We start from the raw sequence: 16,827 nt of genomic DNA, 5'->3' as shown, positions 1-16,827 counted from the left end.
AAAATGAAAATGCAGGGGAATGTCTGGCAATATTGCAAGATGTTCGGTTCATATTAATCATAGTCAGATGATATTAAAAATTTGTAACTCACGTATACTCCCATTTATTAAGACTATATTTGCATCCTGACATCTGGACTCACTGGGAGGAGAAAGTCCACATATGTTAAGGGCATATATGGCAGTTTCTTAATAATATTCCCCTATATTTCCCCTTTTTTCTGAAGCTGTGTGTTGTGAGTCAGCTTACAGAAGACAATGGTATTATTTTGGAAGGTGAGGTCTGGGACATGAGAGGTGATATTGCATGTGTTGTAAATTAATTTTCAGATAAATAATATAATTCTTAAACACAATTAGTGGCAGAGGAGGCAGAATCTGCTAGTTGCATAATGCCGCTCTGGCTTCCAGCTGTTAAACCATGTTTGAAAATTGGCTTACTGTACAGTCTGCCCGTGTTTTCCTAAGAAAATAATTGTCAGTGGGATGCCCTATCACTGTGAACGGGAGGGGAACACTGCTGTGAATTCTCCTGAACAATGCACAATATGCCCTTGCTATAGCTCAGACTGGTAAGAGTTCCTCACAACCTGTCCTATAGCCTGAAACACTGTTTTTAATCCTCATTCTTCTGCTCTTCTATGCCTTTCACTCTCTGTGTCAGGAATCTGCTGCCCACTACAGCATTGGTCAAAAATCATTCACTTGATAAGAGAGTTTATGAACAACTGTTACAGCAAGACCTGGAAATACAGGATCCAGTTACTGCATGATTTAGGCACTGCTTCTCACTGAAATCAACAGGAGTGAGGAACCTAAACAACTTTGTAGATCTAAGGCAGGCCTGAAGAACATGTGTGCCTACCTACATGCAGGATAATCAGTGCTGGCACAAGGGCTCAGTGTCACCTTCCAGTCATGAGACAGCACATTGAGGGTTGTGCTGCCTGATACTTCCCCCCCTGAAATCCTGTCCTCCTGCAAAAAGATGCAGTTGTACCTTTACCCTCGGTGCTCCCAGATTCAGTTCCTCCAGATGACCCAAGATGACATGATACTTGGTTATGCTGTCTGAAACTGCCAGTCTGTTCTCTGCAACAAGAAGATGGAATAGGAATTAGGAGTCCTGACAGTATCCACCTTCTGTCTCACCTATAGCTGCATGCTGCGTGCTGGGACAGACTGATGAGCAGCAGTAGGCTTTTCCTCTCACTCTTACCACTCCCAAGTGACATGTGTAGCTTCAGTGAAAGAGGTTTTTGTGATGAAACTGAAAACTGAATTCAGATTAAACTCCTCTGATCTATGTGGAGAGGTCTTATTTCACATGTAAATACAAGCTATTGTAGGAATGTGACAGTAATTGTTGAAATCCTTTTACAGTGCACAATATTCTTGCTAAAAGTGAATGGATATGCTGTACCGTATTTGTTGTACTATTGTGCTTTTCAGTGTTTAATTTTTGGTTAATGTGAGTTGCCTCTTTGAGAATACTTTTTGCTACTACATTGTATATTTGAGACAAAGAGCAGTCTGTGGGATATTTTGCCCTTGTACCCAATGAGTAAAAGGCCCTGCTTGTCTGAGCACCGAGAAAGGTCAAACACAGATTTCAAGACAGCAAGCATCATCTTCAGAAACGCAAGATTAGTGTTTGTACGAGACTGGGTACAACAGGATTTCCTCAGCAAGGTATCAAACCTTTCACCTCATATTGAATCTTTTACTACTTTGCCTCCCACCCAGCTCAGCATTTTGCTTTTTGTACTGTATTACACAGTCTTTGGAATAGGGAATATTTCTTACTGTGTGTTTGTGTACTGCACTGTACTTGTTTGGATCCTTTCTTGAGACTTTCTGTGTTAGGGTCCAAAAGCATATTACTCATAATGAATTTGCAATGCAAATTTGACAGCACTTTACTAGTCACACGAAGCATAAGAATAGAAAATTGTTCAATTGTCCAAACTATAATTCAACCATTTTGTACTGAAAAATGAAATATTTTAAACATGTATTTTGAAAGATAACTTATGCATAGCTGCAGTCCAGCAGAAGTACTGATTTGGGGAAGACAAGGTAGATCCATGAGTGTGTATTGAATCAGTCTGATCTATCAAGGTGTTTTAGAAGGTTTGCTAAAAAACTCAGTAAAACACCACAGTAATTAGAGCAACACAATAGTATTAATCACATAATGAAATACTAAGTGTTATGTATTTATATTTTGCAGGATTAATTTAAACCTGGAAATTAAGCAGAGAAGGCTACAAATAAATTCCTAGATTCTTTGGAGTGAAAAGGTATGATTTTTAAAAAGTCATTAGGAAAGTTCCTAGAAATCAACTTTTAATTTACTATATTGTTATTCTAATCATGCATTATAATAAAACCTTTATACTGATAACTTGGAATTATATTAAGTGGCATCCCTTGTCTTGAAACAATGCATTTGGTTAAAATCACCCTTTAGGATAGCTCTGTTGGAGTCAATAAATTCACACAAGGAATTGTTTTGATGGGCAATATTTGCATGGATCAGAGCCTGTGCAAGCTTGTAAAAAGTTTCATATTAATTGTACCAACCTGTGGCAAGTTGTGCATTTAGATTTTGCCTCAAGTTTCACAAGTACGTTAAGTTCTCAAGAGAACCCAACACACCTCTGGATTAACACTCAACTGAATTATGAATGTGTTTTGGGACGTCACGGGGACGGAAATCCCTGCTATTGTACGTGTTCTTGTAAAAAATCTGGGATTCATCAGTGCAAGTAACAATATGGTTTTGTTTTTAATGATCTGCCCTCTTAATAAAATGACTTTTATTTTCTGTTAAAATTACAAAATACTTCATCCTGATGTTTTTTTCTGTAATACAGTGTATTTCATCCTATATCTATAACATGAAAGATTCCCAAATTTGAAAATCTCCTATAATGCTAGTGTTCATCATACCCATGCCTTCTTTTTCTAACTTGTTATATGAATATACATTAACAGCGAAAAGAGAGTCAGTTGGGAGATGTTGTCTTGCAATAAGAATCCTGGGTAATAGAACTTGCTTTAGAACCAATATAAAATTGGACTTAAATTATCTGAATGACAAAGCAGCTACTTCTTTTTGTCTCTCTGGCTGCTTCACCAGACAATTTCCAGCCTGCTGAAACCCCTAAGAAGTCACTGTGGAAGTGTGAGGGTTCTGAACTCCGGCCTTCTGTTTCACAACTTCCTGAGACTGTAAAAACTTCTAGGCGACCCTGTCACTCTGTTTGAACACTATGTCGTACATGGAAGCAGAGAGCATACCCATTACTGTAACATTATGAACTCCACGATTAAGGGGAGTTACACACTGTAACCAGGAAGGCAGGAATTAAGCCTTTAGTATATATGGCTGTTTTAATTTTTTTACAGATTATAGCAACTTGATATTATTACATATTCTTTTAAATCTCTTTTCATCAGAATCTTGTGCAAACTCTGTAATCACAACTGAAATAGATTGCTACTGTTTTAGCTGATTGGTGTGATAACATAAACCAAAAGTCTATTTCAAGGAACTCTTAAAGTAGGATCATCAGGAGGTCAGAAATAATCACTCAGCACACTTCCTAAACTACTGATATTTACACAGCAATTCCACTACTTATGATGAACTATGAGAAAATAAGGGCAATGAGGGATATTATTGGCCCACTGCTCCAAATTAGAAGCCAGATCTACCATTACACTAAAATCTAATGATACTGACACTGGGAAAGGAATAGAAAGAGAGGAGAAACTATACATTAAAGAAAATTTTTTTAGACTGTAATATAAATTGCTCATTGTAAAGTGATGATTTGAATGTTGCTGAATTTTCCAGACTGGTAATGCTTGGTTGTGGAAAGTTTAAAAATACTGAAGATACATTTCTTCCTGGAAAATTAATAATACATATTTTTACATTTATCTTGGCTTTAACTTTGTTGTTTTTTGTATAAACACCACCACGAGTCATGATTAACTAATTTAGGAGTCTATTCCACTTCAAAGTATACATTTGTTATTTTATTTCTAGAGCAGATCACTGCTTAGTGATTATACATATTATATGGAAATATATGTACTGGAGATGCTCAGTCAAGTATTTCATCCCCTGGTCTCTAATTTTCACCTCTTCTGCTCCTCAGATGTTAGAGAAGCTTAAAAGCAGATGAAAGATTTGCTACCATCAGGTTCATTATTATATTTCCACTCCTTAAGGAAGTTTGCTTGACAGAACTACTCCTTTAGGACTTTTCTGCTCAACCTTTAGAAAGCAGAAAACTTGCTCAATCCAAGAGGTAAGAAGCCACCCCTCGGACGTGACCTCAGCGGCCGACTTTCGGGGATTTATTCGACATGACTTACTTCGGCCCGATTTATTTTGGAAGGAGGCAGGGGCAGCTACCGGCGAGGCCCGGCACCGCCCGGGGGGCTGCGAGCGCCGGCCGCTCCGGCTGCTGCATTCGCGCCCCGGTACGAGGCCGCCGTTCCCTCAGAGAGGGGCCGCCGCCTCCCGCCGGCGGGCGCCCTGGGGAGCCGCCCCGCCCGCGCGAGCGGAGCTCTCGGCCTCCCGCCCGCTTATCAACCGGGGCGCTGCTCCGCTCCCGCCGCCGCAGCGACCTCCCGCGGGGGCGGCAGGGACCGCGGCGGTACCCGCTCCGGAGCGGGCTGTGGCGGCCTTGGCGCCTCCCCGCCGCCTCTTCTCGCTCCGCCCCGCCTTGCCCTCTCCCCGCGGGTTTGGCCCTCTCGGGCCGCCGTCGCGACAGGTTACGGCGTCTCCGCGCCATTGGCGCCTTCCGCGGGGCCGGGCTGCCCGGGCGGCGGCCTCCCGGGACGGCGGCAGCGGCGTACCGCGCCTCTTCCGCGGCGGCTCCTGGAGGCCCGCGGCGGCGACCAGCGATGTCGGAGGCGAGTGAAAGCGGTGATGCCGCCTCCTCCTCTTCGCGGAGCTCGGGCGCGGAGCGCGGCCGCCTCCTCTCGCTGCCGTCCACCTCGCGCAACGGCGCCGTGCCCCAGCACAAGCAGCAGCGGCTGCCGAGCCGCCTGCGCCCGCCGGCCTCCGGGGATGAGGAAGAAGATGAGCTGGAGGTGGTGGGCGACAAGCCCGGGTGGCCGGAGAGCGCCGAGGGTGCCGGAGATGAGCGCAGCAGGAGGGTGATCCGGAACCAGTACCGGGAGCTCATCTACAGCGTGCAGCGTAAGCCCGGGGTGCGGCTCCGCTCAGGGCGGCGGCCGCCTCTCTGTGCCGGGGAAATGGGGGCTGCCGGTGGGTGCCGGGCTGGGAGCCTGGACTTTGCTACTGAAGGAGCTCGTCGAGCTTTCGTGGGAATTCCTAGTTCTGCTGACATTTTGGGGCTGTAGCTAGATCGACACTTGTCTCCCTGGAAGTATCTGCATGCCCAGGGATGGGAAGGTTCTGAGGGATTTACCTACATGTAACGTGAGTGACTGTATTGATGCAGGGGAACTATCAGCTTTAGACCTGGAGATAACACTGAAAGCCTTTAATTTTGCGTTCATGGTGTTTGAGCTTTAATTTGAAACTGCAGGTACCAGCATCAGCCTGGACCAGAAAGTTATTCTTAGGCTTTCCAGAAAGCGCTATGGGATTTTTAACATCTCCCTAGACAGGTGTGTCAGTCCTTCTCCCGTGCGTGTTTGGAGTGTACTGTTTTTCTCATGAAAGCATAACAATGGTTGTTTGAGTAAGCACTGCCAAATTTAGCAACGTGTGGTGTTGGTTGTTTTCAGCATACTTGCTAAATTTGTCGGGTTGTTTTACAAGAGAATACAAGGCAGTTTGTGGATGATCCACTCAGTGTTTATGCAGAAAAACAACAACGGTATGTCAGTGCATTGAGTATGGTGTGCGTCCTTAAAAGCAGTGCTGTGAGTAGCTGTTCAGAACCAAACAGCTGAAAGCTTTGTTAAATCATGTATATCGTTATGTATAAGTAACTGTGTTTGACATGGTGATCTTCAGAAATCACCAAGCATGCGTTTTTGGGGGTTGGTTTGTTTCTTTCATGAAAATCTGTAATAACTTATGGGTAAGATGAATAACATACAGAAAATTATGGTGTCTGGTAGCTGCTTTGACACAGATCTAGATATTTTACTGGAACTAAGAGGAATCTGGGATCTGCTAACATAAATTCAGCCATGTAAATCTTATTCCCTTGAAGTAAATGGAAAATAACGACTTCAAACCGAGTTAACGCATAAGCATTAACAAAATCTTGCAATTAATGTACTATAACTATATTCTGTATTTTTGTGTGTATGATGGGCTGTGAACCAGCCAGTTTTGATTAAGGTGTAAGTATGTATTTCTCAATGCGTCTTATATTTAAGTAATTTAGAATGTGATTTGTGTCCCTTCCCCCTAGAAAATCGTGAGGATATGCTGAGTTCCAAAAGCAACAGACTGACAGAAGCTTTGGAAGAAGCCAATAAACTGTTTAGTGGAGGTAAAACAAATTCTGTGGTCCTTATTAGAGGTGTTTGCTTGACAGTTGGCCAAGTGTGAGGTGATGATGCTTTATAAACAAAAAAGGGCAAGAGAATGAAGTTGAGGTCCAAGTACTTTATCAGAATTATTAAAGTATAACTTGAAATAGATATGTTTAGTTGAAGAGGAATTGTTTGAATAAGTTGCTATGAGAAAATAAATATCATTAATTTAGTGTTTATTTGCACTTAGAAATATTCCTTGCTTTATCTTGACTGTGGAACAATATATTTAAGTAGTACATATAAAAGATATTAGGGTAGAGGGGTTCATTTCGCTTGGAGTGATGGAAAACATGTCAATGAAAAATGCATTTTATTCTTTAAGATAATGTGTTATTTTTCCATGCTTGCCTTTGTCAGTGTCATCCTCTCCTTTTCTCTCTCTCTTTTTCTAGTGCAAATATTATTATAAGGATTATGTAAGTAATTGTGTTAGAGGTCATTGCAATAAAATGATTTACAAAGCTCTATACCCAGGATAGTCTGTATGCTAAATTTTGTTATTATATTTTTGACAATTTCATAGTATTAACATAAAATCTTTTCTGTAACAGTTTCGTGTGCACGAGAGGCTGCGCTGGATGCCCAATTTCTTGTCTTAGCATCAAATCTAGGAAAGGAGAAGGCCAATGAATTGCACTCTGAGATGGCAGCGTTTGATTCACTGACATTTGCAGAAGACTTGGTATGTTCCAGACTCTGAATTTGCCAACAATTTTGCTAGAGGTTTGCCCTATTTGTTACAGAATCATAAAATAAAAGCCTCAGATTGTCAGGCAGTACATGACAGTTCTGATGGAGTTTAACACTCTTCTTATGAATTTCTTTGATTAACTTTCAGGTTAGTGTCATCAATTGTTTTAAACTATGTTTTAAGCATTTCCAATATGCGTGGGGGAAAGTCTAACCTGAAATGCAGACATCCCCCCCTTTGCCATTGTTGCATTGCTGCTACTTTATCACAGTTCAGTCAGTTTGTGCTCTTAAGATAGTCTTGTGCACTTTTTTATACTCTCTGCTCTGTAGTTTGCCAGTAGCTAAGTAGTTTCTTTATCCTATCGACTGCTTTATATGTTTTTGGATGGAGTTCTCCAGGCCCTGTGTCACTGACTTGAAATGGGACTTTGGATTACTTGCATGCTTTTAGACCTGACATGTTTGTCTCTTTGTACTGTGGAAGAGTCAGTTCAGAATAGCTTTGAAGTAGACATTTCTTTCCCCCCTGAAAATTGTCTCTTATGTTACAGCAGATTAAGAAGGAGTCTGAGTCTTTGGTCAAGTCTAGAGCTCTGCAATATAAAAAACCATCAAGTTCAATTGTTTTATTGAAGTTTTTCCTGGGGATGTCTGGATTGGTGGATGCAGGGTTGGGCCAAATAAGTTGTTTTATGATATTTGAGGAGCTAGGCCTCCTGGAAGTGTGTGCTGTTCAGAAACTGTGAGACATCTTAGCTTTATGGTGCAATTTAAGTAATGATTTGCTACTGCGTCATTGAAATTCTGTTGGAATATAGGCAGTTTTATTTACTTATAGCTCTTTTTTTCATTGCTTGCTGATGCTTGCTGATCACAAGAAGTCTGTCTGTGAGGGTTTTTCTGTTTTCACAGTATCTTCAGGAGAGTCAAGGTTCCTATGCAGTGGTATTAAATATTAATCTATCAGGACAAACACCATAATACGGTATTTCACCATTGATGTATCTACTGATCTCTCTCTAAGTGAATTTTCATTGCAGCTTTTTTCTTTTGTAGCTAAACTTCATGGGTATAAATCGCATGGAAGTAGAAGAAAATGATAGTGATTCTGAGGGCGTTTCAGGTGGCTATTTACCTAGTAATGCCTGGCATAAATTGAGAGAAGAAGCAGAAAAGTACTTCAGAAGAGCACCTTCTTTTCACTACATGTAAGTTTATTTAAGGAAATAGTATATACTGCAGCACAAGCTAATGGCCTTAATTGATTCTTTTCTTTAATGCCCTGGGCTTGAATAGGGTTTAATCTCAGGTCGCGGAGCCAAGAACTTCTGCGTGGCCTCAGTTCTTACAGTACAGTGAACTCCTTGTCTCCAAAATATTTCATAATATTTCTCTCTTTGATTTTGATTTGGCTTGAATACAAAGTAATATCTCTTGTATCTAGTAGAGATAGCAAGGTATTCTTGATTGACCTGTTTCAGACCAAAACCAGTAGAAATGATCCTCTTTCCTTTAAAAGCTGACTCTTCCCTCATCTTTCTCTCCCTGTACAAGCTGCAGCCAGAATCATGAATAGAGGAACCTCTTTTATTTTTTCTTTCCTAGACAGTTATGGAAGGTCAGTCTGTCAGGGTCTATATCTTTTACCTGATTATTGTATTATCATGAAGAGACCAACAGTTCTTCTTGTACATCTGTGTTAATGAGTTGTCTTAGAGTCTTGCTTTCTGGCTCTGCCTTCAGAAGAAATCACGTGATTACTGGCAAGTGGCCTTACACAGAACCAGCGTCATCTCTCCTTATGTCTAGGCAACCCACTTAGTAGGAGCCTTTTTAACTGCTGTCAAATGACCCTTAGTCAGCTGGCTTACAGACAACACTACAATTTAAATCTCATGAACTCAGCCTACAATAGCAGGATCTAGTTAAATTAAAATATCAACAATAGAGCTGATAGAATATTATTCAGTTGTCTATACTTTTACACTTGTTCCACCCCCCAGTAAGTATCACTGTAATTGTAAGAAAGTTGCTGAATATAATAACTTGATCATACACTATCTGATATTTAATGTTGGATAGCTAATTGAGATATTTCAGACTTATGTTTGTGCTTTCAAGCTGTACGCTCTTAAGTGATAAGTATGTTTTCCAATCATTTTTATAATCTTAAGACAAAACTGACTGCAAGAAAGACTTTTTTTCTTGTTAGTTGCATTTTGACATCTTAAGTAATGATGGGCTTCTTTTGATGGAGGATGTGTGAATATTAGCGAAGTGTTAATTTTAAATAATAAAGTGTAGTCCTCAGTTTAGGAAAAGAACTACTTATTTCTGACTCCATCTATTCTTATCTGAGGCGTGAGTTATTTTTTTTCATGGTCAGTCTGTGACTTCTGAAATTGAGCAGTTGCAACTCACCCAAGACAGAGAAAAATATGTGCTGCAGAAGTTTTGGATATCTGCTGAACTAACTTGAATTGAGTCTCGATTCACACTCTCTCCTTTAGGCATCTAAGTTCGTGGAGATTCAAGGCAGCTAAAGTTAGGAGCCTAAGTTCCTTATGTAGTCATTGGAGAGAGGTAAGCACTTCAAGAAAGTGCCTAAATCTAGTACGTGTATTACACTCACGTTGTTTAATGAGAAGCTTTGGATCTCTTCTTAGTGTACTCAGTGTTCTATTGAAGGACTATATTTGATGGACTATAATTTCAAAATTTGTGTTTTTTTTTTTTTAAAAAAAACTTACTGCAAACCTAAACTTACAGAAACTAAATAGGTGAAAAGGAGATAAATACTGTATGGAGAGAGTCTTCAGGCAGAAAAGTTTGTAATAAATTCAAATGGAGATATTGAAGGATATGAACCATGTACTCTTGTTTCATTTCTTAACTAGTTTTAAAAAAAGTAGATTTAAAGTTTTCAGTTTAAAAAGAAATTGGAATAATTGCATCAAATTTTATACATCCTGTTGGTAATTCTGGTATGAGGCTGCTAACATGTATTGGGAGCAACTTTTGGGGATGGTTGTTTACGTGTGATGAAGCTCTATTTTTAGATATCAGTCATTACTTTGCACCTCTATCAGGAGATCAACTGCTCAGTATGTAGATTTCTTAGCATACAATGTAAAAGATATTTCCATATATGTGTTCTTTTTATTTTGGTTAGGTTGGGATCTTTCAAGTCTGATCCTCCTGTACCAAGGCAACGGATTGAGAGGCAGAAAAAGACTACAGGAGGAGAGGAAAAACGGGCAATGCCTGCTCGGGTTTGTGAAGTGTTATCTTTATTAACGATTTGTTACAGCATAGTTATTACAAGTGACTTTTACAACTTTCTGTTCATATTTTGGGTTTTGTAGTTATGAACTGTTTAGTACTAAAGGATTCAGACTTAATTATTAGGCTTCTTGATTTGTTTTGTGTGGACTGCAGTATTTTGTTGAGTGGAAGGAAATAGGATTTACAGACTTATTTCAAGTTCAGAAATAGGGTTTACGGACTGATTTTTTTCACATTCAAATTAGTTTATTTACTCTGTTGCTCATTGCTTTGAAAGGAAACAAAAAAGAAACATCTTTACATCAGTGTGTTTTCAACTTTTATTTAAAAAGTGTCTAAGTGTGTGGCATTTGCACAGAAATGTGGTTAACAGCAGCAAACTAATTAGCTCACTTAACCACTATTTTCCCTGCTTTCTGTTTCCCTATTCTTTCTGTCTTACTCTGGCAGAAAGGCAAAAGTCTGAGAATACTTACAGAGAGGTGTATATTGGAAACTTTGAAAAAATAAACCATGCTGTTATGAGGAACCTCCGGCTGGTAATGCCAGTACATCGAGGCAAAATGTTGAGTGTGTCTTTTTAAATGCAGCCTACTTCATGATAATCCCAATAGCCATAGAAATTATTCTGATACAGTTTGTACTGGGAAGAAGAGGAGTTGGAGGGTTTCAGAGAGTTGCTTCAAGAAGTGAGTGACTGTTCTTTGTGGTTTGCTTAGGTAAACACTGATGATCACAAATTAACACGTATGCTGTTAGATACGTGGTTACGTGTGAAAGTTTCTGTAGCTTGCTTTACTGCCAGGCTGTCAAAGGGAAAGTGGTGGTTAACAGGAACAGCAAAGAGGTTACTGAAGACTGTGCTTGAAAAGTGAATTTGGTACTCTGCTGATGACAGTACTTGAAGGACGATTTGGAGTACCTCGATCTGCTGGAGGGTAGGAAGGCCCTACAGAGGGATCTGGACAGGTTAGATAGATGGGCCGAGACCAACGGCATGAGGTTCAACAAGAACAAGTGCCGGGTCTTACACTTTGGCCACAACAACCCCATGCAGCTCTACAGGCTGGGGGAAGAGTGGTTAGAAAGCGGCCCAGCAGAAAGAGACCTGGGGGTGCTGATTGACAGCCGGCTAAACATGAGCCAGCAGTGTGCCTAGGTGGCCAAGAAGGCCAATGGCATCCTGGCCTCTATTAGGAATAGTGTAGCCAGCCGGTCTAGGGAAGTGATCGTCCCTCTCTACTCGGCACTGGTGAGGCCGCATCTTGAGTACCGTGTTCAGTTCTGGGCCCCGCACTTCAAGAAAGATGTTGAGGTGTTGGAGCGAGTCCAGAGGAGGGCGACGAAGCTGGTGAAGGTCTGGAGGGTCTGACCTACGAGGAACGGCTGAGGGAGCTGGGGGTGTTTAGCCTGGAGAAGAGGAGGCTCCGAGGTGACCTTAGTGCAGTCTACAACTACCTGAAGGGAGGTTGTAGTGAAGTGGGAGTTGGCCTCTTCTCCCAGGCAACTAGCGATAGGACAAGAGGACACAGCCTCAGGCTTCGCCAGGGGAGGTTCAGGTTGGACATTAGGAAGAATTTCTTCTCAGAAAAGGCCATTAGACATTGGAAGGGGCTGCCCAGGGAGGTGGTGGAGTCACCATCTCTGGAGGTGTTTAAGAAAAGACTGGACATGGCACTTAGTGCCATGGTCTAGTTGACAGGGTGGTGTCAGGGCAACGGTTGGACTCGATGATCCCAGAGGTCTCTTCCAACCTGGTTGATTCTGTGATTCTGTGATACCTGGGTTTACAAATAATGAACAAATCTGTAAAATCACAATAATTGTGTTCCTTGACCATGTCAAACTTCATGCTGTGATGTTTCTTACAGGTAAACTTAAGTGCCTTTTCTGAAAAAAAAGTTAAAGATCTTAATGAACTGCGCTTCTATGCTTACAAATAAACTTCCTCAGTAAACTCACAGGCTATGTACTACTAGTACTGGTAACCCAGTTCCACAGTACTGTTGGAAAGTAAGAGTAGACCTGTCAATAGGCTCAAACCATACAAACTGTGGCCTTTCAGGTTGATGTTGTAAAATGGGAATTGATTCCTAAAGCACTTTGTAAGTTGTCTCATGTTTGCATAAGTGTGTCTGTAACTGTGCATGTCTGGTGTAGAGAGAAATATTTATCTTTTATGTTACATGTTCATAAAAGGCCCTTTTCATGTTCTTGTCTTACAACAGTGGTCATTTGAGGTGAAACTATGTTCCTTTTTTCCAGTTAAAAAAAATGGAGGAGTCTCATCTGGAAGCTACAGAAAAAGAAGTGGAGAGGATCTTGGGATTATTGCAAACTCATTTTAAAAATGATCGTAAGTATGATTCAATTAGCCTTCTAAAGCATTAATTTGAGAAAATGAATACTCTTAATCTTCTACAGTTAAGAGTGGTTAAACTATAGAAACAAAGTTAGGTGGGCTTTGCAAGTAGAAATCCTTATGTTGAAGGATATATACTGACAATGTGCTTTTATGAACACTAATCAGTTGCTGTTTGATTGCAAAGTAAATATAAATCCTACCTTATTCTTATTAGAGCATACCCTTTCTTAGAAGGCAATCAAATAGTCACTGCTTATGTGTTATGGGTGTGGCAAAAGATGGGAAGAAAATAGTATTCTCTAGAAACTTTGTTTCTTTTTGCAGGCAGCTGGGAATTGACAGAAACATTCAGTTAGCTTTTAAAAGGAGTACTGACTTCCTTAAGTTAGTGTTTAGGTATATTAGCTCTGTGTATACCACCTGTTTATTTTTTTTAACAAACCCATTTTTGCATCTCTAGCTGATACACCTATTTCCTTCTTTGATCTTGTGATTGATCCAAACTCCTTTTCACGCACTGTGGAAAACATCTTTCATGTGTCCTTCATTATAAGGGTAAGGCATGACACGTTCTTTAAACCTTATTTTAGATATTGGAATTATCTAGAAATATTGATTTGTTGTTTTTATGGCTTCAATATTGACAGATTAGGATTTAAATGTTATTAATTTGTTTTCTACAAAGTCTATGATATTTTTGTAATTGAATAAAAAAGAGCGTTGACAGACTTAATTTTTTTTACTAGATTTTTCTATTACAGTCAATTTACCAACAAAACAGTAGTGCAATTTTTGCTGTCAATACTCTTTTCAAAAAGGGATTCTAGTTCACATTATTTTAGATTATAAAAAAGTAGTCATAGAGCGTAGAAAATTTATTGAGGTTGTAGGAAAGTATGTCAGTGCAGTGTTTTATATTCTCTTCGAATCTGTAGATTTGCACTTCAAACTGTACTTTGTCTAATAAATAAAATGAATTTGGGAAAAGAAAAAAGTTTACAAATATATTTTGACTAAATTCAGGTTTATAGTGAATAGTGATGTGATTATGAAGCGTTAAGTATATGCAATGAATAATAATGATCTTTAAAAAATAAAATTTTTTATAATCCAACCGTTACAAACTGTCCTCTATCAGCTGCATTCTTTATTAATAAGTGGTATGTTTAAATAATTTTTCTTATTTGGTATGCCAATTAAGATTCTTTATCAATATATGTACCTGTTTGTGATGATGTAATATATTAATTAAAAATATGAAATCTCAGTGCATTATCCTAATTAGTTCTAATTTCAGAAACTCTAAATCCTACTGTCTTTTAGGATGGTTTTGCAAGATTAAAGCTGGATGATGATAAATTACCAATAATTGGTAAGATCTAGCTTTAAAAGACTATAATTTTCTGTTACAATGTTGAAAAGTAGCTGCATCTTATCTGTTTACAGAGTTTTAGGTAAATTTTTAGCTGCAAGAGTAGAGATTTGGGGATATGCAGTGAATGTAATTGAAGGCATGAAGAGATTTATGAGAGGAACTGAAAGCATTGAGTCTCCTTAAATATCAAAATACGGAAAAAGGCCATCATGCTGATCTGTACAAATTAATTCTATTAATAGAAGTAAAAGGTTATTACCTTTCCTTTTAAGTTGTATTTTTGTTAATAAGTATATGAACATTGTTATGCTTTGCTGAGAAAAGGTATTTTTGTGTGCCAGAAGTCTCCTCTGTCTATCTGAGTTGGGAAGTGCTGCAACTTCAAAACAGTTGAAAAGGAAATGCCATCCTACGCACGAGGTCTCTGGCTTTCATTCCCAGAGGATATCAATGAGATTAAGACTTTGGTGGGATTTCGTAAAGGATTAAATACTTAGGTCCTTCTGGGACTCTGAAAAATGTTAGTTTCTAAGTTTTTAGAAAGTAAGACTAAAGAAATTTCTTAAGAAGCATATGGTACAGGCTGTTGGTAGGGACTAGCTTAGTGGAGCCTGTATAATTGATTTGCTTTTTGTGAAGCTCTTGTGTTCCTGGAGGAAACTGGCTTTAGGAGTGTAGAGACTATGAAAATACTGTATTTTGAACAGAGCCTTCAAAACACACCAAGGAAAAGGAGAATGACCGTAGTGCTGGAGCACGGAACCAGGTTGTCATCTCTCTGAGCCATCGAGAATGGAAGGTATAATAGATAATCAAAAGTATCAAGTGCTATTTTTTTTTTCTTACGTGTAAGAACGCATCTGAGAGCTGTGATGTTACGTACTCTGATGAGGATAGGGGTTCCTGTATATATTATCACTACATTTAATTTTATGGATTCCAGAACAATCACAAATCTAATGAATGCTTTTAATTGCAAGAAAACTGAGAATTGGGATAGTAATGTCATCTTTGATCCTTGAAGCCTGGTCAGTTTAAGTGCTTTTAAGTTGCGCAGTGACTTGTCTTTACTGTTTTATATGAGGACTGCATAAGTATGGAGTCTGTTTCTTCCCTTATATATGATGCTTGCTTCTGGAGGGGAAGTTCTCCTTACAATTTCTCACTGTTTGCTGTTCGTAATAAATCTTAGACAAAAAGTAGTTTTTAGCACATACAACTCTTCTCTTTTGTCCCTCACTCAGAATGTGCAGAAGAAACTTAGTAATTTGAAATAGTGCTTTAGTATGAGAAACTTTATTACTTACCTGGTGGTAACTGCAATTAAATTGAAATAATTCAGCTCTTGTAACTTACATACTCTTGTCATCTCTAACCAGGACATCGTAGAAACATATGAAATAACAGAACCCATGATTAGCCCTCCTGATCATAAAAATGAAGAAGAAATGGAGATAGCTTAATTTTTCAAGTAAGTTCTTTTAATAAATCAAACTAAATAAGGATACAATGAATAAGTTCCTTATGCATGTGGAAGAACTGTAGGGAAACTACCTGTGACTTATAAATGTAGAAAAACTGTAAGCAAGGTAACTGTATAATGTCTGGAACATTTCTATATTCTTGATCTCTTCACGGAACAAAATGTAATCTAGTTTTCTACATAGTAATTAACTGAAAAAAAACCCCACCTTTATTTTTACATTTGATGGTCAGTTATATACTTGAGTTAGTTTTTGGAACTTTATACTTGTACTTGGAATGCAGTGCTGTGAAGAATCATAGCTTAGTTTTGTACTTTTTTTTTTTTTTTAGCCTACTGACAGCTGATGTTGTCAATAGAGTAGTCTGAAGAAGGACTTAGGGAAGCAGGGGAAGGGAAGATAATCTGGTTCTCTCTAAAATCCTTTAAACAATAGGATTGAACTCTTTTATTGTCACAGTAGCTTGGTAAGTTCCAAATCTTAATGCATATTGTCTTATTGTCTTCTCTTTTTTCTTCTTTCCCCCTAGGTGCCTTAAAGCAAATATTTTAAAATCATGTTTCCTTCGGAAAAATTTTTATATGTATATATTGTAAAATTAAATTTATTTTTATTGGAACATCTCGACACTTTATATAAGCTGTCTTGTTTATACCTGTCACAGGGCTATTAGTGTATACTTTCTATTTATTATGGTTTAGTTTGCTACTTTGTATAAAGTTTATTGACACTTACAAGCTTTCATAAAAAGGAAATGCTACCCCCCTTCTTTCATCCCTGTCTCTCCCCAGTAGCAGCCTGCAAGTGGAATTTACATGGTTAACCATCTCTGCTGTGATAATCTTGTTATCTAGATGATCTTGGGTGCTACATGAGGAATTGATGTTATCTTTCTGTTCTTACTTTTCTGGAAATCAAGGTTTGAGTTTGGAAATTTGGTCTCAATTACAGATAAGAATTCCTCCTTCCTTTTCTCTTTTCCTAAGGCTACCACGTGTGTCTGGTTTTGTAACTTAGGTAGGACAGCTATCTTAGGCCATGGAAGTACTTTATTCAAAATGAATAAAGTCTAGCTCCATCTC

At 39.0% G+C, this 16,827-nt stretch overlaps 1 protein-coding gene across 2 annotated transcripts; it reads left to right on the top strand.

Annotated features, from left to right (window-relative positions):
- Positions 1-4,835: 4,835 nt before the first annotated feature.
- On the top strand, positions 4,836-16,384 carry NSMCE4A (NSE4 homolog A, SMC5-SMC6 complex component). 2 transcript variants are annotated; one of them, XM_068399416.1, is made up of 11 exons: positions 4,836-5,224; positions 6,417-6,497; positions 7,095-7,225; positions 8,293-8,444; positions 10,409-10,508; positions 12,787-12,877; positions 13,347-13,441; positions 14,210-14,258; positions 14,969-15,060; positions 15,641-15,732; positions 16,275-16,384. In XM_068399416.1, exons 1-10 carry the CDS (start codon positions 4,927-4,929, stop codon positions 15,722-15,724), a joined length of 1,173 nt encoding a protein of 390 aa, XP_068255517.1. In that variant the 5' UTR covers positions 4,836-4,926; the 3' UTR covers positions 15,725-15,732; positions 16,275-16,384. The 2 variants fall into 2 exon arrangements, with proteins under 2 accessions (XP_068255517.1, XP_068255518.1); XM_068399417.1 differs by having other exon boundaries at positions 16,077-16,364.
- The last annotated feature ends 443 nt before the right edge of the window (positions 16,385-16,827 follow it).

This window comes from Nyctibius grandis, chromosome 4 (assembly GCF_013368605.1).
Source record: "Nyctibius grandis isolate bNycGra1 chromosome 4, bNycGra1.pri, whole genome shotgun sequence".
NCBI lineage: Eukaryota > Metazoa > Chordata > Aves > Nyctibiiformes > Nyctibiidae > Nyctibius > Nyctibius grandis.
This window is presented reverse-complemented; position numbering and strand designations above follow the sequence as displayed.

What these genes read in the sequence shown, in the direction of transcription:
- NSMCE4A (XM_068399416.1), top strand. Translation starts at nt 4,927, where the DNA reads ATGTCGGAGGCGAGTGAAAGCGGTGATGCCGCCTCCTCCTCTTCGCGG. An exon ending in ATGTGTCCTTCATTATAAGG is followed by an intron (nt 13,442 to 14,209) that starts GTAAGGCATGAC and finishes ACTGTCTTTTAG; the next exon opens with GATGGTTTTGCAAGATTAAA. An exon ending in TGAGCCATCGAGAATGGAAG is followed by an intron (nt 15,061 to 15,640) that starts GTATAATAGATA and finishes ATCTCTAACCAG; the next exon opens with GACATCGTAGAAACATATGA.